The sequence below is a fragment of the Cnephaeus nilssonii genome (assembly GCF_951640355.1).
Source record: "Cnephaeus nilssonii genome assembly, chromosome: 3".
Lineage (NCBI taxonomy): Eukaryota > Metazoa > Chordata > Mammalia > Chiroptera > Vespertilionidae > Cnephaeus > Cnephaeus nilssonii.
In genome coordinates, this window is record NC_137074.1 from 32789564 (window position 1) to 32815625 (window position 26062).

A 26062-nucleotide genomic window follows, 5' to 3' on the forward strand; every position below is an offset into this window, starting at 1 on the left:
TATCATTTCATTCTCTCACTGGATGTACACATCCTCCTCCAGAGAGAAGTGAAATCTATTCCTCCAACCCTGTGAATCTGGGCTTGCCTGTGACTGCTTTGACCAATAAATATGGTGCAAGTCGCTCTGCCACTTCTGGGACTAGCCTTTGAAAGGACTGTGGTTTCTACTTTCCTTGTCTTGAAATACTGCCTCTTGGAACCCTTAAGTCACATGGAAAGGTTACATTAGGGCACTTCAGTCAACGGTCTCAGCTGACTGGTGTCAACTGTCAGCCATGTGAGTGAGCCATTCTGGAGTCTAGTTCATTTTAGCTTTAAAATGACCCCATGTTATTAAAACCACCTGATCGAACTGCACGAGAGACATGAGCAGGAACCACCTGGCTGAGTCTGGTCAGTCTATGGAACCATGAGAGAGGAGCACATTGTTGTTAAACCACTATATATTTGGGGTGATTTGTAACACAGCAAAATATAACTAAAATAGGGGCAAAGTGGAAAGCTACAGGCTCAGTGCTTCTATGAATGTGAGTGTCAAAAAACTAGCTGAGAATGAGGTAGAATTGGTGGTTGTTTATAAGATGTCGACAGATATAGGTAAATGTCAATCTGTCTTCCACCTTTTTGGCTTGTCATTGGAATTTCATATTTGAACTCTTCTGTTGTCACTTATATTTGTAAATATAAATATCACTGTACAAATGTTATTTATATACTGCAAAAATATAAATATTATTACATTATTATATAAATGCAAATATTTCTGTGAAGGGTAATACCCTAAACCAAGGTAGAGCAAACTTCTTCTGTATAGGAACAGATATTAAATGATTTAGGCTTCGTGAACTATACAGTATTTGTGGTGACTGCTCAACTTGACCAAGGTGACAGAGACAACGGTATGTAAATAAATTGCATAAACATGTGCAATAAACTTGATTTACAAAAATTGGTGGTTGGCCAATTTTGACCTGAGGGCCCGGAGTTTGCTGACCTTTGTTCTAAATGATTATTTTTGTAGCTAACAGAAATATTTGATTATATTGTGTGACTCTCATCAGAATTGGATTTGCTTTACCCGCAGCTCCCATCTCTCTTGCCATTTCTTCTTAGTCTCATTTGTAGGGTTCTCCTCTTAAGATTGAATGTGCTCCTAAAGCCTCTCTTCTGACTCTGTGTTCTTTCTCAGCCATGTCACTCAAACGATTTCCATTAACAGCAATTTGGCAATGACTATTCAGTCTTTTATCCAGAACTCCAGGCTTTTGTATTCCTCTTGGATATCTTGCCAGCACTGTAAGTTCATGGTACCTTTGTGTCAGTTACTGCCTATTGTCTCTCAACTCCAAGCTCACAATTAGTTCTTTGATGCGGGGGCTAGAGCTCTGCAAACTCTACTTCTATTTTGCTAGCTCTTAGTCTCTGTCAATAGGGCAAGAGAGGGACTTGCTGCTTTCTGTTTACTTGATGCTGACTTTCTGTCTAATTGGGGTTCCTGTGAGCATCTTTTCAGCAAAGCTTTTTTCCTGTAGTAACATGTTCCTTTCTGTAGTATCAGAATTACCTTCATTACCACTCCTTCTCCCCTGTCCCCCTATGCTACAGCACAGTGGGTTAGTGTCCACTCCTCAGAAACCGGGTCTCAGCCCTTCAGGACCCCTCCTTTAAGCTCAGCGATAGTAGCACCAGTTAGGCAGCACCTCCCAGTGGGAGGTCTGAGTGTTAGCGCAGCTGGGTTCCTTTTCCGAGTTTCTGTTTTAGTAATTCCCACATCTTCACTTTGATCTTCCAGCACTAATGGGTGGTAGATGCTGCCTTTAATGCTTTCTTTGTGATAAGTTATTGTTCTCCTTTGCTTTTTCAGTTATCTAGTTAACAATTTCATACCTAGTTAACCATTTTTTTATATTAAATCCCCTTTCAAATATCGGGCATGGTTTCTGTCTCCCAGCTGGGTTCTGAAGTAGTTCAGATTCTCTGCCAGAAGCTGCTCCTCCAACAGTGTTTGCTTCCTCAGTAAATGGCACCAGCAAATCTCTCTCCATTCCCTGCCCAATGGTTCAAGCCAAATATGTGGGCATCATTCTTAATGCTTTCTATTCTCTAAATTCCCACAGGCAACCAGTGAACTACAAGGCCTGTTGATTTGGCTTCCTGAATATTTCTTATATCAGTCTGCTTCGCTCTACTACTATATCCTCCACTGTAGATCAAGCCACCACCTTAGAACTGACCTCCCCACATTTCTGTAGCCCCTCAATCTGTTCTCCCACTAGAGCCCAGGAGGTGTCTCACACGCGTAAATTATGTCTTGACATAATTTATAAGTCTTTCTGTGAGATGGTTTCTGCCTCTACTTCATTTTGAAATATGTTCCTTGTGTCTGTCAGTTTTGAATCTGCCGTGCTTTCTTTGCACTCTTGGTACAAGCTATTCCTTTTGTTTAGAAATCTCCCTTTCATCCGATAATGACTATGTAGACTTTGAATGTTGTATAAATATCACTTTTGGCTTTTCTGAGCTATTTGTTTCTATAGATCATTGAACATTCACCTTTTCACTAGAACATTCCATAAACTTATAAGTAATCTATAATAATAAAAGCATAATATGCAAATCGACCGAATGGCCGAACTGCAGAACCACCATCGGGACAACCACGCTATGACACACACTGGTGCCAGGCCAGCCAAGGCAGGTGTGATGCGATTGGTCAGGGGGCCCACCATTGCCCCATGATTGCCCACAGTGGGACCAGGCCACTGGCCAGCAGGCCAATCAATTGGGGGGCTCCATGATTGCCCCAAAGAGGAAGGCCTAGGCCACCCTCTTCAGGGCGATAGATCAGGGGGCTCTGTGGAACTGGGGAACTGGGGGTGTGGTGGCGGCGGACACCGGCAGCACCAGGCCAAGGTGGGTGTGGGTGGGGGGCGGGGCCGTGGGGCCGTGAGGCAGCCAGGGCCACGAGGCAGCTGGGACTGTGAAGGCCTACCCTTGCATGGATTTCGTGCATCGGGCCTCTAGTTCTTTAATAACTGTCTTCTCCAGATGGAAGGCCTATATAGGCAGGGGCTATGTTTGTCTTTCCCAGCACAGTCTTTAACACCTACTGTTCTCTCTGGCATAGTAAATATTCAACAAATATTGGCCGAGTTCAGTGAGTTTCTGTTTTATACATTTATCATAGGGCCTCTGAATGAGTTCAGAAGGCACACATTTCCTTGGATGTGCCAGAATCCCTCATGGCTGACTGCTCCCTTTTAGAGTGAAGGCTTCTTTGGTTTGCTCCTCTCACCTCTCTTGGTACCAGTTCTCTTTGTGGGTTCTTATAGTGACTGGAGGAGACTGAGTGGGGAATAGATTGAATAGAATTTATTATTTTTAGCTGGACTTGAGACTCAATATTACTCACTCCTATATTGTCAGAGGGCTCTGTGGTATCACATAAGCCACCTGAGCATTGATGGCCAGGTACATCCTGGTGGTCACTTTATTTCAACCCCATTAGCCAATGAAGGGATCTTCCTCTGTGGCTAATAACCAGTATGTTATTCTTCCTCACAAAACATCAGTGTGCTAGTTTCTCTGTAGTTCCCTGAAATGTAGCCATTTTTTCCTCAAGTGATAAAAAGTGGGGGAAAGGGTTGGCAAATGGGCTGAACATGGATGGAAGGGCTTTTATTTTATTTTATTTTAAAAATATATTTTATTGATTTTTTTTTACAGAGAGGAAGGGAAAGGGATAGAGAGAAACATTGTTGAAAGAGAAACATCAATCAGCTGCCTCTTGCACAACTCCTACTGGGGATGTGCCCACAACCAAGGTACATGCCCTTGACCAGGATCAAACCTGGGACCCTTCAGTCCACAGGCCAATGCTCTATCCACCGAGCCAAACCGGTTAGGGCTGGAAGGACTTTTAGAAAGCTATAATAATCAATAATGAAGAAGCAGAGAATAAAAGTAGAATATGAAAATGACAATGATAAGTAGGTCCATACAAACATATGACTACAGTCTGCTGGAAAAGGAGCAGACCTGAGGGAACAGGTTAAAAAATCCATCTTTGATTTTGGTTACACTTCCAGAGAGAGAGAGAGCGCTGCATTTATTTTAAAAAGAAAACAAAGACTAAAACAACCTGAAGAACTTTCTTTTTATCGTCTAAACAGACTTGACCCAAGATGGACATTTGCTTTGAGAATCATATATCTTTTTTTCCTTCAGCTGAGAGTTTTACCTTTTGGATTGCATTCCACACACGTTCTTTATCGTTTCTTCTTCCTTCGAGGGTGTCCATAGCATCTGCCATTAGTGACTGCAGCTGTGGCACCAAGATAAAAATTATCAGTGTGGAATTCACACAGAAATAACTTCCCTAAATACACAGATTAAAACCTAATTAAAAAATCATTTGTACGCTGATGATTTTATTACTCATCTTTCCGACAATGAACATTGCTACCCCATCTTTGCTTCAGTCATTACTGAGTGTTATTGCAGATATAAAATATTGAAACAATGAAAAGATGCTTCTTGAAAATGGGTAGGAAACATATAGGTTTTAATGTAGTAAGCATTGACGTTTTGTAAAAACAGATTTGGGTTGTAAAGAATGAAGGCCAATAGTTAATTCTCTCAGGAAATGGCATGTAGTACATGAACGCGTTTTAGTATTTTCTCCTGAGGCAGATATATCATGATTTCAGGCATCATGCAAAAGCTCACCAGAGGACAATTCTGAAATTGTGCTGTCTTATTGCCTCTTAAAGGATCTAGCTCACTTTAATTCTTCTACTATTCTTTTTCTACTCTAAAACTTCAAAATAACCACATTTTCTTTTTAGGTTCCATTCAAAGGCAAGTTTTCAGAATTCCACCATTTGCACAAAACTGCCACATTCCAATTTGAAATAGTCCCCTATACACCTGCTGCATATGTAGCTGCAAAGCAGAGAAGCCACACGGAGCTATGTGACAGTCACAGCTAAAAAGGAAAGTTCTCTAAAGAACAAATGCCAGTTCAGTTCACTGTGGCTTCAAACAGTGGGAACCCTTAGAGAATCTTTCTGAACTTTAGATATTGCAGAGTTGAGGCAGAAGGGCAGAGCGGAGTCCCTCAGAACTCTTCTACGGAGCAGTCACTGTTTAGACAGTGCCACAGAAGGCATTACCAGGATTTATTGTCATGCTTCAAAGCTGAAAAGTAAAATCTGTTATTTACAGCGATGAAATCTTGCAAGATGCATGACTTTTAAACATTGGGCCTCCACATGTACATCCATATACATTAAAATTTTTTTCTAGTAGGCAGATAAATTATAAAAATATCCCATTCAATCCTATTTTCCAAGGTTTGAGAGAGTGGAATACTGCACTAACATGTTAATAAGGGATGTCAATAATGCTAGTTTGGTGCCCTCTGTGTATATTTGGAAATGCAAGTATTTCCAGAAGAAAGAAGCTGCAGATGTGTGGTGAAGAAGGCCTAGGTGCAGAAAACTCCCTTGTATTTGCCATGGAAATCTTGCATGTGCTTTTCAGGAAGACAGGATCAACACTGAGCCAGCTTCTCCGATTAATATTTTCTTTGCTTCCTCTTATCTCCGAGGGGCATTCATCATCTGAAACTGGCTGTAACCTGTACTTCGAAAGCTCCTTGCTTACTGCACCCCTGAATGCCGTATGAATGGTATTTTAAACACAACCTTTTAGCAGGTGTTCTGCTGCACACAACCCTTAAGGTTTTGAAAGCATGACTGCTAGTTTTGACTTAGTAAATCCTCGATTAATAGACTCCCCCCTCCTCCACCTATAGTTTTAATCGTTAGAAAGCATAGCTTTATTATTTGGCTAGTCAGACCATTTTGAATACTTACTTTGAATATCAATATTACACACACTTTAACAGGTTCAGATGAACATTATAAATGTTGGCAGTGCATTTCTCGATTAATTTGTTATAACTTTAAAAACTCAGGGAGGGAGGATTCCTTCAGGTATCTGGAAACTACAGGTGACCAGTTTGGGCTGTTCTCATCCTTGCTAGGTGAATTCAATTCAGGTCTGTAATTAGTTTTAGCTACCTGCAATGAAAGCCTCAAAGGCAAGAGCCCTCCCCTATCCAACATTAGGATCTCCCTATAGAGTACACCTCACTTTCCTCGAATGGCCAGCAGATGGTTAACTAATTGTTTTTCAAACTAGCTGCTGTCATTTCTAATATTGATTATGGTTATAATAAACAAATCTGTTTGAGGATTGTTTGAGCTATTCCTTCAACTAGTTTTTGACTGCCTCTGTGTTTTCTGAGTTAACTGGTCGATTCAGTTAAAAAATACAGCCATTTGACTAATTACATTTCCCGCTTGAATAAAATAATTGTTCTATCTAAATGTACCAGTGTGTGTGTGTGTATTGGCACTGCCAACACATGTGTGACACTAGAAGTGAATAAGAAAACTCTAAAGACTATTTTGTACGGTTGGTTTTCTGTACAGCGGTTATTCTTTTGTACTCTCAATTTTCCAAAGAAGAGAATCCTGTATTAATAAGGCTTAGAGTTTAAGAAGCAATTAATTAAAACTTTACTTAAAACAAAAAGCTTGACATACATTTCAAATAATCAGCCCCTTTCCATGTTTTTTTCCCCCATGTCAGACAAGTATTGCTATTAAATAATGGAAGCCAGACCAGCTTGCATGGCTCAGTGGACTGAGCACTGTACCATGCACCATAGAAGTCCCTGGTTTGATTCCTTCTCAGGACACACGCCCCAGATTGTGGGCTGGATCCCCAGTAGGGGACATGCAGGAGGCAGCCGATCTATGTTTCTCTATCATCAATATGTCTATCTTCTTTCCCTCTCCCTTCTTCTCCCTCTAGAAAAATCAATAAAAACATATATATATATATTTTAAAAATGGAAGCCAGTCAATGTGAGCAAATAAAATAAGACACCTTTCTACATTTCCCAGTTTCTCCATTAGAATGCTTCATGAGGGTTGGAGAGCTGGCCCTCAGACTATATTTATTATGACAAATTTCTTTCAGACCATATCACTTTTTCTTCTGACTCAGAGCCTGAGAAAGCCTTCAACAAAGAAAAACAAATACTTACCAATTCTGCCTCCTGTGGACTGATGTCCCGTAGATAGGGAATGGTCGCTAGCTCAGCCATTGCTTGATTGATCACCTGGGACTGCTCCTTTACTCTCTGTAACCGGCTGAGGAGGCTGGCGTACTGCAACTTCTCCATCACACCAGAGCACGCAGGGAAACTCCCCTGGTCTCCCTGGAAAAGGAAATGCTTTAGAACAAGACCACAGAACTAGAGCTTTCTCTGGGGATTGAAGTCAGGGTTGGTTATAGTACATTTACATCCTTTGAAGCAACGGCCTCTAGTATAAACATTTCCTTCTCTCATTTTAGAGAATGACCTGGACCCTTCCTTCAAACAGACGAGTGTATGCAAAAGGGAACACATTGCAGGACTGATCTGCAGGTGGCCCCGAATAAGCAAGTTGTGCCGAGGGGAGAAGAGGGGACTGACATTGAACGTGACAGCTCCACCTTCCCAGTAGCCATCAGAAAGCTGTGTCTGTTTGGGGTGGGGGGGCCTTTATCTATGTCACCCAGGTCATCATAAGAGCTAAGAGTTGCCCACTACCTTGTTTATATAAAAGAATATTTTTATGCAAGTTGAATCCTGGAAAATGTGCTGCACATTGAATTCTCTTTACCCAATGGCTTACATCAAAGCTCAACTCTGCTTTTATCTTTAGTTCTTCTTGTATGGCCTCGGACTCTGGCTCCTCTTCTTGTGGTATTATAGCACTTTATTCTGACTCCCAGGGCCACCCCAGCAACCGACATGACCCATCTTGAAACAGACTGCCGTTCACATTTGTAAGGACCACCAACCCCCATGAATCTATTGGTATTTTGGGCTGTCTCAAAATAGGGCCCTTTTCTAATAAGGTGGCCTACATACGTGTTTGCTATTGCCAGCCGTAAAAGAGGAGATGTCGCCTTCTCTAAAAAAGTTTAATACAAATCATAGTGCATGATAGGAAAGGCAAAGTTTATAATAAAATACCTACATTTATATTTAGAAAAAGTATTCCTGACATAAAGCGACCTATAAGGTTTAAAAGAAAATCCTTGAGTTTCAACTGTGTGGAGGGTAATGATAAATTGGGAGTCACAGGGGCATTTAGTTGGCAATTTCATTCCACATCCAGGTGCTCAGAGGAGGAAAGCTGGAGGACCAGCATCCCCTATGGCAGGGTTCCTCCTGCACCACCTGCACCAGAATCACTAGGTTTGTTGGTTAACTAGGCAGAGTCCTGAGCCTTACTCTGTGAATCATAATCTCTGATATGTGTCTCTCTTTATATGGATTGTAGCTAGGTACCCCCTCACTCCCCAAATATTCAAGTATCTCAAGAAGTTGAAGAACAGATAACTATCTTAAAACTTAGTATCTGAGCAAGAATGATTTTAGTTTGTGCATACTTATAAAACAGATTTTTCCTCCAGAAATTAGAGAAGGCAGACATTTTTTTTTCTTAAAATATATCTTCCAAAGAGAAAAACTATTAGAAAATAGCATTACTAAAGAGCATTGGAATTTCAGCTTGAATTTAGAAAGCAGTTCTTGTTGAAATGTCATATGCATGTTTTAATTGACAACAACCTCTAGAAGTTGGTGCTTTTCTAGAGTCTTGTTAATAAAGGAAGGTTGAAAACCACGGCATTGTATTTGCTGTATTTCTCCCTAACACTTATCTATACCATATGACTAATGTTCCTCTATTTCAACTAATTTGTTCTTTCAGATGAACCATTTGTCTAAAAATCTATAAACCTATAGGAGCAATGATTGCAAATTGTGGATTTGGGCTCCCTTCTCTGAACTGACCCAATAACTAGCCTACACATTTAATTTAATCGTGTAGCTAAACAATGGGATTCTGCCAAACAGAGGAAAGCAAGTTGCAGGAGAAATTGTTTTCTTTCTGAAGAAAAATTGCTTTATTTGTTTTAAAAAACACACACCAAAAAACACTGTGGCTAGTTGTAGGAAAGTGGGTAGTGGTTCAACTCCAAAGAGCAGAAACAACTGCAGCCTATGTGGGAACATAATCTAGCAGTGTAATTTCCTAAACATTAGGAAAATAAAAATAGTGGAAGGCAATGGTGTTTTGTTAGCTTGATTGTTGGGTGCATAACAAAACAGGAAGTACTCTATACATATAAAATACTAGGAAGAGAATATAGTTGACTACTAATAGTCAACCTTCCCACCCACCCCCAGCTTAAGACAAATGCAGTTTTGATTATTAGAAAACTACAGATGCATGCATATTTCACCTATATGATAGGGGTCTTTGAGAGACAAAGTGAAAAAGAAATTAATATAATGCCAGCAGGAATATTTTAATGCTGTTGCTTTAAGAAAATAAAGGAAAGGATGAGAAACGAAGGAATTACCTTAAACATCTAATGCTAGCAAGGGCTAAATCTAAAGGGAAGTAGCCCTCCCAGTGAGACCTCAGGAGTGATTAAAGGGCTCCTTAGCTGCTGGAGAGAGTGTTAAAAAGTGGCCATGATTGAAGCTAAAACCTCACATAGGTACAATGAAGTTAGGTAAGTAGCAAGTTTAAATGAGGGCTTCAGTCAGAATTGCCTAGATTTAATAGCAGGTATGGATTAATATTTGGCAAATAAGTGGCACTACATATAATAGTGCTGAAAAGTATTTGGAATATATTTCCACTTGACTCAAATATATAGAAACATTAATTGCAAAAAAAGGGGGGGGGTAGAAAAAATATTATTGTTCATTTCAAATGTGCATATGTAAACACTTTTTATGCTTCACTTGGAGGAAATTAAAAGTAAAATTAATGAGGTATTAAAATCGTGGTTAGTTAAGTCATTTTTTGGCAAGTCAGCCCATGAAGAAGGCTTCATGCATGGCAAGAGATTTTATTATTTTGACTCTTTAACATTTAGCCCAGGAAGCACAGTACATAAGGTTTGAAACTGACAGCAGCCAATAAAGTTAATGAATGAAAAAGCACAGTGGCATCTGATGGCATGTGAATTAATTAGGACAAAGATCCAGAGAAGGAAAACTACCAGTAAATGGGGTTGATGTTCACTTGGATTAAAAGCCACCAGATAGGCAGGTAGTGGAATATTTTAGATTATTCCTCTTAAATTACCAGAACCATTCTTGTTGGGCCATGTGTTGTGTGCCTAGCAAAGGAATCTATAAAGAAAAGGAAATTGGTGCTCGGCTGGTGTGGCTCAGTGGTTGAGTGTTGGCCTATGAACCAGGTCAGGGTCCCATTCTTTTTTTTTTTTTTTTAAAGATATTTTATTGATTTTTTACAGAGAGGAAGGGAGAGGGATAGAGAGAAACATCGATCAGCTGCCTCCTGCACAAATCCTACTAGGGATGTGCACGCAACCAAGGTACATGCCTTTGACAGGAATCGAACCTTTCAGTCCGCAGGCCGACGCTCTATCCACTGAGCCAAACCGGATAGGGCAGGGACCCATTCTTGATCAGGGCACATGACAGGGTTGTGGGCTCGATCCCCAGAAAGGTGCATGCAGAAGGCAGCCAGTCAATGATTCTCTCTCATCACTGATGTTTCTATCTCTCTCCCTTTCCCTTCCTTTCTGAAATACGTAAATAAAAATATTTTTTTAAAAGAGAAGGAAACAGAAGTCAGAGTGTAAGGAGAATCATTGCCTGAGACACAGAAACCTCCCTCACACCAGAATGTCCTTCACCAACTGAGTCTACCACCCCATGGCAAGAGGTGAAAATCCAGTTTCCCTGGGAAGCCTTACTGTGGGCTGTAGATCTGCCCCAAGGCTAGAGATGATAGTTCTAGTCCTGCCTTTATGACACAGAGCACAAAAATACCTCAACTTTGTGACACTGAGCACATCAGTGATGCAAGAAAAAAATTGAAATCCACAGGACACTTGCACGATCTTCATTTTAGAAGAATATGTCATTTCCAAGTACACAATTTGTATAAAGAAAAAGAAAGGTCTATAAAATGGTCCTTTTGTCAAAACAAACTAAAATTGATATAAATGATTAAAACTTCCAACATTTATAATACTTTGCAAAGTGCTTCAACATGGATTATGTACTTTTCATCTCATAACAACTATGTGAGGTGGGCCTAGCAGGTATCAGCCTGTTTTTGAAAAAATATATATTTTTATTGATTTCAGAAAAAGGAAGGGAAAGGGAGAGAGAGATAGAAACATCAATGATGAGAGAGAAACACCAATCGGCTGCCTCCTGCATGCCCCTACTGGGGACCAAGCCCACAACCCAGGCATGTGCCCTTGATTGGAATCGAACCTGGGACCCTTCAGTGCACAGGCCGACACTCTATCCACTGAGCTAAACTGGCCAGGGCGGTATCAGCCTGTTTTATAAATGAGCAAAAACAGCTCAGAGATTAAGTGACTTGTCCTAGGGTTAAACAGCCAGAGCACCGCCTTGGACTAATGTCTTTATCTACAGGTGTCACAAAGTAGGGTAACAGCTAATAAGGACAATGCAATGCCTAAGCATTCAAGTGGATGACATTTGATATCTGACAAGATAAAAACAGACCTCAGGGGATCTTAAAATCACTGTTGAGGGCTGTTTGGGTCACATTTAATGATACCATGTAGGAATAATTTCTACTCACCAACTCATTACTTGCTTCATTAAGCTAGGTTACCTTTGCAGCAATTTTATTTAGTCCTGCTTTATGAAGCTGTGATTGGACATATAATAAGAAACCTAGAGGCCAGTATTTGAATATACTCATGGTGCCTGGGTATCTTTGGGATCACTTACTTCGATTCTATTAAAACCCTTTGAGAAAATCTTTCAAAAACTGATATTTTCCATAGAAGCAAACATAAGAAAGCAGAAATTACTTGCAGCTAGCAAAGTGGTGCTGACTCATTTTAAAAAAATTGAGTTATTAATTAGATGCTAAGAATCTTAATTACTGTATGGTTTTAAAATTTCTATTATTGACACATAAAGATATCCTATCTAATAAAAGAGTAATATGCAAATTTACCATCACTCCAACAAACAAGATGGCCGCCCCCATGTAGCCAAAGATGGCTGCCACAAGATGGCCAGCAGGGGAGGGTAGTTGGGAGGGACCAGGCCTGCAAGGGAGGGCAGTTGGGGGTGATCAGGCCTGCAGGGGAGGACAGTTGGAGGGGACCCAGGTCTGCAGGGGAGGGCAGTTGGAGGGGACCAGGCCTGTAGTGGAGGCAGTTGGGGGGGGGGGGACCAGGCCTGCAGGGGAGGACAGTTGGGGGCAACCAGGCCTTAAGGGGAGGGCAGTTGGGGGTGACCAGGACTGAAGGGGAGGGCAGTTAGGGTGACCAGGCCAGCATGGGAGGACAGTTAGGGGCAATCAGGCTGGCAGGGGAGCAGTTAAGCATCAATCAGGTTGGCAGTGGAGTGGTTAGGGGGTGATCAGGCTGGCAGGCAGAAGCGATTAGGGGCAATCAGGCAGGCAGAAAGGTGAACAGTTGGGAGCCAGCAGTCCTGGATTGTTTAAACGGGCAGTCGGACATCCTTTTTGGGGTCCCAGATTAGAGAGGGTGCAGGCTGGACTGAGGGACACACACCCCCATCACGAATTTCATGCACCTGGCCTCTAGTATAATATATATGTGTGTGTGTGTGTGTGTGTGTGTGTGTGTGTGTGTGTGTGTGTATATTTTTTTTTTCCAAGTAGTTAGAATGTCCTTTTAAAGGTGAGAAGAAAATGAGTTAAGAACATGTAAAATGTGCCTAATGCTTAGATAGGTCTAATCAGCATTCACAACCCACTGTGAGATCTGAGCTGGCAACAGATGATGTGGTCATTTTCCTGACAAGTAACAAGGTGGGTCAGGTATCTCTCAAAAAAGCCAGGGCACAGACAGATCACCTCTGCAACATACATCTCATTGGCTCTACTAGGCTGACCACGTGTGGATGAGGTGAAATCACGTCACATGGTGATGGTTCTTGCTAGCAAAACTTTCACTGCTTGCAAGGGCCTGATGATGACAATGATGATGAGTGTGGGTCTCTAATTAGTATGGAGAGGACAGTAAGGGTTTGTGTCTGCGTGTTTGGAGGAGGTTGTGATAGAGAGTGAATTGGAGAATAGGACCCAAAATTTGTAGTGGAGCTGGTGAGAGTGCTATAAATGGAATGTTTGTGTCCACCCAAAATGCACACGTTGAAGCCCTATCCCCCAGTGTGATGGTATTTGGAGAGGGGGCCTTTGGGAGGTAATGAGATGAAGTCATGGGTTGGGGGCCCTCATGATGGGATTATTGCTCTTATAGGAGGGTATATCAGATGGTTTGCTCTCTGCCATGCGAGGATAGCAAAAAATAGCCAACTGCCAACTAGGAGGGGGCCTTCATCAGAATTTGACCATGCTGGCATCCTGACCTTGGATTTCTAGCCTCTGGAACTGTGAGAAAATAAATTTCTTCTGTTTAAGCCACCCAGTCTGTGGTATTTTGTTATGACAGCCTGAGATGACTGAGACAGAGATGGATTTCTTATTAATAGAAATAGAGGGGAGATAGTTGGGTGTAACACAGTTGTGGGAGCCAGGAAAAATCAGTAAAAATGTGCTTTTGTATTTGTAATGCTTAGAATTACAAATCATGAAAATATATGAGAGATATTATAGCTTTCCTAAAATGCTGAATAATGTTATTGAGCTGATAAACTGCTGAATAGATGTTAAGTCGCTGTTTGTCATGACCCCCTTGGCTCCCTTTGCAAGAACATTGAATCAATTATATAATACAAAATTCACAAAAAGAAAATTCTTTAAAATTTCAAGGGTACAGGCCTTTTGAAAAATACAGCAGTCCCTCCTTATCCTCAGGAAGACAGTTTCCAAGACCCCCCATGGATGCCTAAAACCCCATGGAGAGCATTGAACCCCATGTAAACTGTTTTTCCCTATACATATATACCTATGATAAGGTTTAATTTATGAATTAGGCACAGTAGAGATTAATAACAATTACCAATAATAAAATAGAGCAATTATAACAACATCCTATACTAGTATAATAAAAGCCTAATGTGCAAATTGTCCCCTCGGGTGGGTGGTCAACTGGGAGTTCTACCAGGAGACCAGGAGTTCAACCACTTGCTATGATGAGCACTGCCTACCAGGGGTCGGTGCGGAACATGGGGCGTCGGCAACACGATGCTGGCAACGGGTGGCATTGGAGGTGCTGCTGGCCCTGTAGGCCCCAAGGAGAGCAGGACCACAGTGGGATGGTGGAGCAGGTGAATGGGCAGCGCCGGGCCAAGGCTGGTGCGAGCGGGAGCCCGATTGCCCCACCAATCGTCCCACAGACAGCGACCAGTGGCGGCTCTGATTCTTCCATTACAGAGAAAGGGCAAATAGCAAGATTAAAATATTTCTTCTCATTATTTTCATTTCAATGTGCATGAATCTATGCACTGGGCCACTAGTATGGTAATAAAAATTATGTGAATGTGGTCTTTCTCAAAATATGTTATAGTATCATACTCATCCATTTTGTAATGGCATGAGATGATACAATGCCTATGTGATGAGAGTAAGGGAGGTACTAAGAACAATGTGCAATTTGAAACTTATGAATTGTTTATTTCCGGAATGTTCCATTTAATATTTTTTTGATCACGGTTGATTAGAGCTAAACCGTGGATAAAGGGGGAGGACTACTGTATTAAAAAAGAGGAACCTGCCTTTACAGGGTACTAATGAGAAGTTCCTTTTATACCTTATATTTTGTAAATTACCACAGCATAATTCAGGTCTTATTTTGTTAAGGCTGAAAAGTAGAAAGGGCATGCTTTTCTTGGAATAGAGAAAGGAATTAGATATACAAAGGTACACAAAAAAGCAATTGGCGATATTGAGTAGCGCTGAGTTTATTACTGTGGTGTGGTGGTGCCAGCTGAATTCTTGTGTAGGTAACAAGATGGTTATATGCAATAGCCCAATATGTGAAATAGGGAAAATATTGTGTACGCTAAAATTTTGTTATTGAGTTGAAATGAGACGTTCACTGCAACCTTGAAGTAGATATCAGGAAGGCACAAGAAAGGGCTCTTTAAAGAGACATTACTTACTAAATGTTTGAAATTGCAAAGCATAGCATTGTAAAATATCTTTAAAGATAAAAGGAATAAAATCATTAGCTAAACTTAGGTTTGTTTTGCAAATAAGATTTACTGTGAAAGTTTCTAAAATCCCTCAATACTTGCAATATTTGCAGCATAAGCTTTCCATAATTCTAGAATCGTTTAATATTATACATTGGAAAAATATAAAAAAAACTCATATACCTACATTCAATTGGGTGCTTCTAATAAAATCCAGTATTGGCAAGATTCGCTTCCCCATTGTCTCCATCTGTCTCACTGTGTCTTCTCTGGTAAGCAGACCGAAGGGAGTTTTATATTCTAAAAATTGTAACAATAAACTTTTATACTATTTTTTTCCCAGACTTCCATTTCAAAATGCTTTCTTTAGCAAGCTATGAACAGATATCTCAATGCTAAAAGATATGAAATCTTTAGTAGAGAAACCAGTCCTATCCCTACACCACATGCATAACAATGAAAGATCTATGAGGAGAGAGGCAGAGGAGACATTGCCCTTTAGAGACTATCATTTAGTCATTTTGTTGTGGTCCTGATTGAGAGATCTAAGAGACAGCCTATAACAATTCACCTCTCTCTGCTGAGTATGTTTTTCCTGAATTGTGAAAAAATGTTGTCATAAATGTGTCTGATTCTTGTCTTGTTCCTCCCAGGTATTATTCAAGTGTGCAGATCCCATTGACTTTGAATGTAGCTCAGGGTTGAGATAAGCCTCAGAGGATACAGTGCCAAACAAAACACAAATCCTTAATTATGTGGGTAGAGCTGAAAGAATAAATTTAACCCGGTCATGAATTCATCCCACAAGTTTGAGAACTCAACTCCCTGTGAATATTTTCTTGATTTTTTTTGAAAGTTTCAACTAGAATTACTGAACACCATTTATCTATAATACTCTTCAAGAGATCTAAGTTCTTGGTTAATTACCTAAGAAAAGAGTGGAACAAATATTAATATAATAGCAGGTAACTGAAGTGATTTAAGGTTGTCACTGGCTGTATTTTTCATTTCATAAAACAATTCTGTTGTGTAGGAAGCGGTTATAAGGTTAAGCCTCGGACTGACCTGCCGGCAAAGTCGCAAACAAGTCCCAGCTTGGAGGGCTCAGTCCTCTAAGCATAATTAAGCTTGATCTTGTAACTGCTCCCTAGATCTTTCCTGGGTAGCTAGTGGGCTGTGGGAGGGGCAGCAAGTGCTGCCAAAACAAGTGAAACTTACAACAACATTGTAGATTACCTTGTTTGTCCCTGATTATAAATAAAGCCTCAGCTTTGCAGTCTGGATCTGTTCTGTGGCCTCAGAAAGGCACAGAAGATCCACCTAGACCCAGCTTTTTCTCTTTGTCTATCATTTCTCCATCCTTTGTCGCCTCCGCTCAGGCTCGCCGAACCCTTGGCTGTGCTGGTGCGGCACACTGTTGCATAATTGTCTTCTACATTTGTTGATTGATGATGATAAAATGTGTCTTTGTGGAGTGCCCTATGATAGTGTGGTTGGGTGAGATGGTTAAGTGAGGAAGGTAGGCACTCTAGGATTGTATGGCCTTGGTGGAAGCTTTCCTGGAACCAGAATTCCAGGTATTGTTAACTAATCCACAGAGAAGATTGGCAGGAGTTAATTCTAACCCAACATTCATTTTGGGGTCCCAGGCCCTACTGTATGCTAGGCCTTGTGATGAGTAAGACTTGAATAATGTACAGCTCCTGCCTTATAATACTATTGAAAGATAGTAAGTCCAGGTGATTTACCTGTAAATGTTGGCAGCTTCCTACTTGATACTTTTTCCAAAAATTTCCCATCTTCTTTGTTTTTGAACCCAAGAGTCAAGAGGTATTGTTGGGGAGAAAAAGATGACCAGTCAACTGTCTGAGGCAACATGTGGAGTCCTTGAAGATCTGAAATACAACAGAAAGAGAACTAAAGACTTTGTTATCATATTATTATTGTCTTCAGAGTATTTTTTCCTAGATTCCAGGAGCTATGCTTGGAAAAAATAAATACAAACATTAAAGACACAAAGTAAAAGCATGCATCAAAAGGTCAAATAGCTGATATATCAAAATTATATTTCATCATTTATATTTTTTCTGAAAACATAAACATACATGAGGCATAGAAATGCTCCTCTTTCCCACATTCAAAATAGTAGAAATTTTATGACCAGCTTGCAGCCTCAATATTTTCCACTGTGACTCTTTTCAAGGGAATTTCATTTTTCTGTTCATAGCTTGAGATGAAAGGAAATAATGTTATATAAAAGGAAAACGAGAAATTACCAAGTGAGAATTAAAATATAAAGCTAATTAATTTAGTTACCATCCCGCCTAGTTGTAGAAGGAAATTTGAAAATGATAAATGTACTGACTTTTGTAATGAGACTTGGAAATAATTCGTGTCATTAAAAAACTCAGTTCTTAATGACCATAAAAGCTAATATTTACTGAATACTTGTTCTACCTTCCCTTGTTTGAAGGATTCTGTGTGCATTGTGTTTTTAAATCCTCTTGAAAACTTTACAAAATTGGCGACGTTGTCCCCAATAGGAAGTTGAGGCACACAAGAAGTGACTTGCCTAAGAGCACAGTCTGTATGTGGACAAAGCAGGATTTACACCAGGCAGTCTGACTCCAGAGACCATAGGCCTAACCGCTGCACTCTGCTCAGGGCTTGCTTGGCTCTGGATTACTCTTGGGACAGGGACAAATGTTAGCCATAGAGTCTTGGAACACAGAATCACTTAATTCATTTCCATTCTGAATAATAAGGCTTTTGGTTTATTGCAAAAGACGTCTCAAATAAAGGATGATGAGCAGAGAGGTTAATGAGCCCTCCCTACTTACCACTGCCAGAAAGGGGGAAATTCAAATGTCCTGCAATTAAAATTTAGTTAAAGGTCAATTTTTAGTGTTGAATAAGAATGCAAATGGTAACGGTTCAAATAGAGCCTTCACTATTTATCTGCAATATATTTTTTAAAAAAATGAACAGAGTAAATAAACCATGAGTTTTTATTTACCCTTCCCATCCATACTTCTTTAGCTGTAGAACCCTTTGTTAAAACTAAAATTTACTGAGAAGCCCAGTATTTAAAGCCAATAAAATTAGAGCAGTTCCCTGGTTATGGTTTGCTGGTTTTGCTCCCTAACTTAGAAGGCCCCAGGATCTCCTGGCCATGCTGTTGATGGCGTCTCAGATTATCCTATGGAGAGGTCTTTTGCTTCCTGGGTAACTCTGGATGTCCACAGGGTCCTTGAGTGGGTGTGGATAAGCTTTATGGCTGTTCGACCTCCCAGAGTACATCTAGCTTGTTGAAGTCTTTGGATCCTAAGATCCTGAAGTCTCCTGAGGGTACCAGAAAGGATTCATCTCAGACATGACACCTCCAAAACTTTTAGGCCTACACTGAAGTGATCTTGGAGGTCCCAGAGTCCTGAAGTTCAGAAGAGATTAGGGTGTATTGTGCATGGACTGGTGTTTTTGTGGTTTGCAGGAAGCATCTCGAGAATTGGCATTTTCTGGTGTAGCTCTATTGCCAGAAACATCCAGATGTTTGAGGGCTCTGTTATATAAATAACATAAGGCCTTTGAGAGGTTGATATCTTCCTATTCATAAATATTTGGTGGGTAAAGAGGAGACCAATGCTAATAGTGGCAGTGATTAAATAAATGAGCGAAACAAATGTAAGCATTATATCTAATTTATTATAAAATATGCTTGCAAAAAATAGAAGTACTAGTATTTTCTGTTTATTTTGACCCTCTATGTTTTATCTTATGAGTGTTTAATCCATTATTAAAATTAATTTCTAATATAAGTTTTAAAATGTGAGAGGTCCCTACATACGCTCTGTTAAACTTAGAAAATACATTTTAAAAACTATCATTCTTATTCCATTTGTATGCAGAGTAAATTGCAGTTGTGTGAACATTTAGCCTAGCAGGTGGTCTATGGCCCAAAATGACGAAATACTTACCAGATGTTGAATCTCATGTAACATTAATTTGAGTGCTAATTGTTCTCAATTTTATGCTCATAAACCTATACCTACGTCCGAAAAGCCCTATGCCTCTGATGGATATGAAAGTTAACCAGATTATGTTGTCCTTTGATAGGAAAAGTTGAATTGATTAAAAACATCTTTTTTGCTCCTGTCATGTAAGAAAGAAACTTTGGATAAATCCTTTAATGCATTCCGTTACAATTTATCACAATTGGAGATGAAATTTAGATGACTATGACCAAATTTATTATTAAAAGAGTCAGTTTGCAGGTATGATGCAGTTCCAAATTTTTACCATGTGGGAAGCTGATGCTTTAAAAAAGATTATCAAAGATAGATTATGTAGATTAAACTTCTTACAGAAACATAATATTTTAATTTTTTCTTCCAAATAAAAGATGTTTAACTCTCTGAAAAAGAAGTTAATGAAAGTTTGCCCTTCATTAAAATTTTTTATTGTTCCACAGGCAGCTGAAATTGAGCAGTTTTCAGGTCCCCAAGTCATGCATGCTCTTTGACCTTCTGTACTGTTGAGTTCTCTTTCTTTCTCTGTCTTTGTCTCTTTGCCTCCTGTCTCTGTCTCCATCTTCTTGTCTCTCTCTGTCTCTTTTTATGTGTCTCTGGCTCCCCCTATTTCCTGCACATGCATACATACTGATACCTGTTTCTCCCTTTCTGCTCTTGCTTTCTCGTTCAGGACTCTGCCAAGCTGTCTCTGGCTCACTAATATGTTCTTCAAACATACACTCTGGGGGAATTTCTCTGTACTGTGGTTTTAGCTCGTACTTCTAACCAAATGATTGGGGATCAAAGCTGTAGTCTCATTTGACAATTATTACCAAATTCCAACACAGCATTTCCAAATACCAACAGAGCAAATATATCCCTTAAAAGTGATTTTTAAAATCACCACAACTCCCCTCTTCCCTACTTTTTAACCAATACGCTATAAGAATAGTCAGTGTTCACCCCAATTATTCTGGCTTAAAATTTTGAAGCCACTGTTGACTTTTCTTTCCTCTATTTCCTAACATTTAGAGAGACCCCAAAAACTAATTAAATATGACCATTGCAATACATGTCCTATTAACCCCTTTCATTGCATTATCATTGCCCATCCTGGTCAAATTTCTGATCACACAACATCTGGATTACAACCAGCCTCACTGCCTTGCCACCTGTATCATTTCATGCCAATATATCTCTACACAACCCCCAGTGAGTAGCCTGGATTACTGCCTTTGTCATCGTCACATTCATCCAGTGACTTCTTTCCTGGTATTCAAGGCTCTCAACTGTGTGCATCTCGCCATCTACACCAGTTGCCATGTTTTCTCCAGTATAACCCTTATCAGCTGCTGTGCTGATTCACTAAGTTGCACCAGCCTTTGCTTATCCTGCTTCAGAGCTCTTTTTTTGTGCTTTTCTACCCAGAAACACCTACATTTTCTTCCCATTTGGCCTGTATTCAATTGATCATTATCCTTCTAGATGCACATAATTGAAGTCCCATCTTGTCTATGAAGGGTTTCCTGAATATTTCAGTATGCCCTTTAAACTCTTAAAGAACATCTATACTATCTATACTTCAGACTCGATAGTTTAGAGTGGCTTTCCTAATGTTTCATGGGCTTTATCTTATCTCCCCTACAAGTTTTAATCTTGAGGATCACATCTCCAAATTATTTTCATGCCCCAAGAACTTGGTGTTTAATTAATACTTGAATTGAATCTAAAAACAAACTTTTCCAAATCCTGAAGTTTTTTTAAAAATATATTTTATTGATTTTTTTACAGAGAGGAAGGGAGTGATATAGAGAGCTAGAAACATCGATGAGAGAGAAACATTGACCAGCTGCCTCCTGCACACCCCCTACCGGGGATGTGCCCGTAACCAATGTACATGCCCTTGACCGGAATCGAACCTGGAACCTTTCAGTCTGCAGGCCGACGCTCTATCCACTGAGCCAAACCGGTTTCGGCAAAATCCTGAAGTTTTAATAATTTAAATTAAAATATAACTTTAAATAATCAAAATGAATGAAATGTCCAGAGCTTCTGCGAAATGGTTTATTATCTGTTACTAAAGAAGTTAGAAATAAATATCTCACAGTCTTTGTTGTTCGTTTTACCAAAACCTTAAGTAATTTCTGTTCAAGTTAAAAAGGATGAGTGAGGTAAAATAGTCTGTAACAGATAACTCAATGAAGTAGATGTTCAAATAAACAGAGTAACTTTGCCTGGATGGAAAAATTAGTTTCGGATTCGGATTATATCCTTGCTGCAGTTTGTTCTCTGGCAAATATGGACTTTTAGCCACAAAAGAAAACTGCATTAATAGAGAGAGTCTGGTTGTTAACACCAGAAAAGCATCTGCAAAAACATGAGATGTTGATTGTAGATCAGCAGACTCATCTATATATTTGAAGGATAACATTATTCGTTACGAAGTTAAAAATCCATAAAATAAAATTTGAGCTCTCTAGAAATTGGTATTTTCTGTTGGACACCTCATCATAACCATATCCAACAGATTGTAAATAAACTTTATAAAGCAATTAGAAAAAAGAAAAGTCATAGAAATTTTAAAACTCTTTTAGAAACACACAAATTTGTTTAGTGTTTTATCATCACCTTTCTCTAAGTTTCATTTCCTTTTCATTTTTTGGTGTCTATGTCACTTCTCTGCCCTTTGTCCATAACAAAATGTTCTGACATTTTGAGTTAAAGCAAAATTTCATTTTTAAAGGTCCCAATTGCTCAGTGTAAGTTGGGGCCATGTCAGTTTTATACGACTTCTTTTTACTGATCAGTTTCAGAGTTTAGCTTCTGCAGTGCCTTTAGAATGCCAACACTTTGTCATTACTTCTTTCCCAGTCATTCTCCGAGTTTTATCTTGTGCTCCTTTTTATGCCACTACTTCCATCTTAGAAGTTACCCACCAATTCACATCAGCAAGGAAAGTGCAAAAGGCAGCAACTTTTCAACTCAGTTATCATTATTGCCCCCCCTCACCAAATAATAAAAGTTTCTAATTTCAAAGACATTGATAGCATATTTTGATTTTTGCATTTGATGTGTGAGAAAGCTATATAGATAATGGGATACATCAGTGAACAAAACAGATAAAAATTCCTGTGTTTCAGGAACTTATATACTGCCTGAAAAACTTAAGCAAGTCAGGAATTGTGAAAAGACAGAGACTGACTAAATAAATAAGTAAATAAATAAAAGTTCAGTTATGAACTTAAGAGAATACCAAATAAAAAGGCACAAAATGTTGAAAGTAAAAGGATTAAAAATAAATACCAGAAATCAGAATAAAACTAGTGTTTTTATATTAATATCAGACAAATCTACCTAATAAAAGAGTAACATGCTAATTGACCATACCTTCGTGACACCCACCAGCCAATCAGGAATGACTATGCAAATTAACCCAACAAAGATGGTGGGTTAATTTGCATACTCAGGTACCGAGCGGCCGGGGGTGGGGCGGGATGCTTGCATCATTGCCATGGCGATGAAGCAGGCGTTCAGCACCACCCCAGCCACTCCAGGCCTCTAGGCAGTGTGGGAAGACAGAAAGGCTGCTCCAAGCTGGAGCAGAAAGGCTGCTCCAGCCAGAGCGAAGGCAGTGCCAGCAACCAGGGGAAGGAAGGTCCATTCTTGCACAAATCTTCATGCATCGGGCTTTTAGTATACTATAATACACAAGACATTATTAAGGCCAAAGAGCATAATTACGTAATGATAATATACCATTCATAAGAAAAGTTTAACAATATTAAAAGTGTATGTACTTTAAGCCAAAACTTAAAAAGTAAAAAATGGCAAAATTATTAGAATAAATTGACAAATCCACTACCATCATTGATTATTTCAACATTTTCTATATATTAATTAATCAAGCAGATAAAAAATTAATAGCATATCCATCAAGCTTGAGCTAATGGATAAAAAAATGCATTTGACAATGAGAAAAGTATATTCTCCTCAAGCATCAGTGTAATATTAATGAAAGTTCACCATATACTAGGCCAGTGGTCGGCAAACTCATTAGTCAACAGAGCGGCAAACCATGGCTCGCCACAGGCCAAGCCTTAAAAAATTTAGGAATTATTATAATTTAGATTATGTTTTAAAATATGATAAAATGAGGTTAAAATAAATAACAAAGATAAGTAAACATTTCCTAACATTTAGGCGTTAAGAATGACATATGTAAATAAGCCCATGGCTCAGAGAAAATTTCATTTTGGAGGGTAGAAAAAAAAAAAATATATTTATTGTTGAAAGTTTTACATATGTCTCCTTAGAAAATATTTTAAGATGAAATATAGTAAAACTGTTTTTTCCCCCCAAATTTGTAGGATGCAACCAAAATCATTCTTGAAAATTTTTGAATCTTTTCTAAAATTAATGTGCTCAGAATTCAATGAAGGAAACTAGATGATAACAGAATAAGCATCTAAAACATGAAATAATGGAAAAAATAAATATAAGAACAGAAAAGAATGAAATAAGAAAACAAACAAACAAACAAATATACAATAGAGAGGATAAACAGTGCAAAAACATCTATCAAAATAGATAGTGACTTCCTTAACCTGATAAAGAATATTTTAAAAGACCTACAGTAAATATTATATTAAATGGTAAAACTTTAAAAATCTTTTGCTTTAGAATCTGGAAGAACATGTGGATACTTGCTATCACTTCCTTTATTTAAAATTGTGTTGTGGTCCTAGCCAGAACAACAAGACAAGAAAAAAGAATGAATGAGTATATATACTTGAGTAGGGATGTATTCTTAAATGAGACAAAGGCATGTCATTAAAAATTTAAAAAATAACATTAAAATTTAAACTTTAATTCATCAAAAGACAACATAGAAAAGACATGCCTTTGATTGGAATAAGATATAAAGTTCTAAAAAAAATCAATAATGAAACTATTCAGAAACAAAATGACCAAAGGATATGAACATGTCACTTACAGAAATATATAAATAGTAAAAATGCCATTTTTATAAATTTGCAAAATTTTGAGAATAATTTTGTATACCATTTAAAGAAATACAGCCATGGGTCAATGAATGACACAACATATTCAACTTGATTAACAGTCAGGGAAATATTTGCTTTTTAAAAATATATGACACCATTTCCCATTCATGGACTGGCAAAATTAAAAAAATATGACATTCTAGATTGATGATGATATATATCAATAGGCACTCTTGTACTTGTATTTGGATGGTGAAACAAAAAACCACTCTAATAAGCAATTTGGCAATGTATAACAAGTTGAAGATGCTTATGCTTTATGACTCAGAAATTAATTCTACTCCTTAGTAGATGCTTCAGAGAATTTCTTGAATATGTGTACAAGAAAACCATACAAAAATGTTCATACCACTTTTGTTTGTAATAACAAAATATCGGAAACAACTTAAATGACTAGTAATATTAGATTTCACATATAAATTTTAGGTAGATCACACAAACACTGGAGATAAATGAGTAGAGTATATTGTATAAAAATGGACTGATCTTATAAGTATAATATTGAATAAAAGAAACTTGCAGAAATATGCAAATAGTGAAAATAGCACTTATATGAATTTTAGAAAACCTGGAGGACAATTCTACATATATTTTAAGGATACATACAGGGTGAGGCAAAAGTAGGTTTGCAGTTACACATATGGAAAAATGATACAATCTATCTATAATAATAAAAGGATAATATGCTAATTAGACTGGACGTCATTCTGGATGTCCTTCCTGAATGAAGCTAGGGCCGGAGGGAAGCCATCCGGGTCCCGGGTGCCTGTGGGAAGCCCGGGAGAAGCCAGCCTGGGTCCCAGGTGCCTGTGTGTAGCCCAGGGGAAGCCAACCCAGGTCCTGGGTGACTGTGGGTGGCTGGAGGAAAGCCAGCCTGGGTCCCGGTGCCTGCTGGTGGCTGGAGGAGGGAAGCCTGGGTCCGGGTACCGGAGGAAAGCCTGTGCTGGCAGTCCAGGTCCTGGTTGCTGGAGGGAAGCTGGTGCTGGCAGCCGGGGGAAGGAAGGCCTTCTCTTGCATGAATTTTTGTGCATCTGACCTCTAGTCTCTCTCTCTCTATATATATATAAAAGCTTAAGCAACTGTTCGACCATTTGACTGTTAGCTATGATGTGCACTGACTATCAGGGGCAGATGCTCAATGCACAGGCATGGAAACATGGAACAGACTGATGAATCTCAGAGGGAAGCGGGGAAGGGAGAGGGCGGGAAGAGATTAACCAAAAATCTTATATGCATACTAGAGTCCCAGTGCATGGATTTGTGCACCGGTGGGGTCCCTTGGCCTGGCCTGCGGGGATCAGGTGGAATCTGTGCACTGGGGCTCTGATATAACCCGAGGGGTCCCAGATTGTGAGAGGGCACAGGCCAAGCCAAGGGACCTCACTGGTGCATGAATCCGTGCACTGGGCCTCTAGTAATTATTAAATAATAATACAAGAATAAACTCTGTGTTTCATGTTCTCATAACTGTAAACCTACTTTTGCCCCAACCTATATATTCTATATAATAAAAGTGTAATATGCAAATTGACTAAACAGTGGAATGCCCAGTCGGCAGGAGGCGGGACCAGCGAGCAGGTGGTGCCAGGCCAGCCAAGGCGTGTGCCAGCAGGCAGAGGGAGGGGACAGTGATGGGGTGAGTGGGTGGCGGCGACCAGCAGTGGGGCAATGGGGACCAGCGCCATCCCCTGATCGCCCGCCCAGTTGCCTCCTACAGAGAGAGGCCACTGGCGACCACAGGGGAGTGATTTGGGGCGG

General features: G+C 39.4%; 1 protein-coding gene across 1 annotated transcript in view; it reads right to left on the reverse strand.

Annotated features, from left to right (window-relative positions):
* SPATA16 (spermatogenesis associated 16) overlaps positions 1-26062 on the reverse strand; it is a gene marked incomplete at both ends in the record, with an annotated part of 163049 nt that overhangs the window by 20502 nt on the left and 116485 nt on the right. The window contains 4 exon segments of the mRNA XM_079767270.1: positions 4243-4326; positions 7123-7287; positions 15422-15534; positions 16983-17129. Of these exon segments, the coding sequence (XP_079623396.1) occupies positions 4243-4326; positions 7123-7287; positions 15422-15534; positions 16983-17129 (509 nt within the window).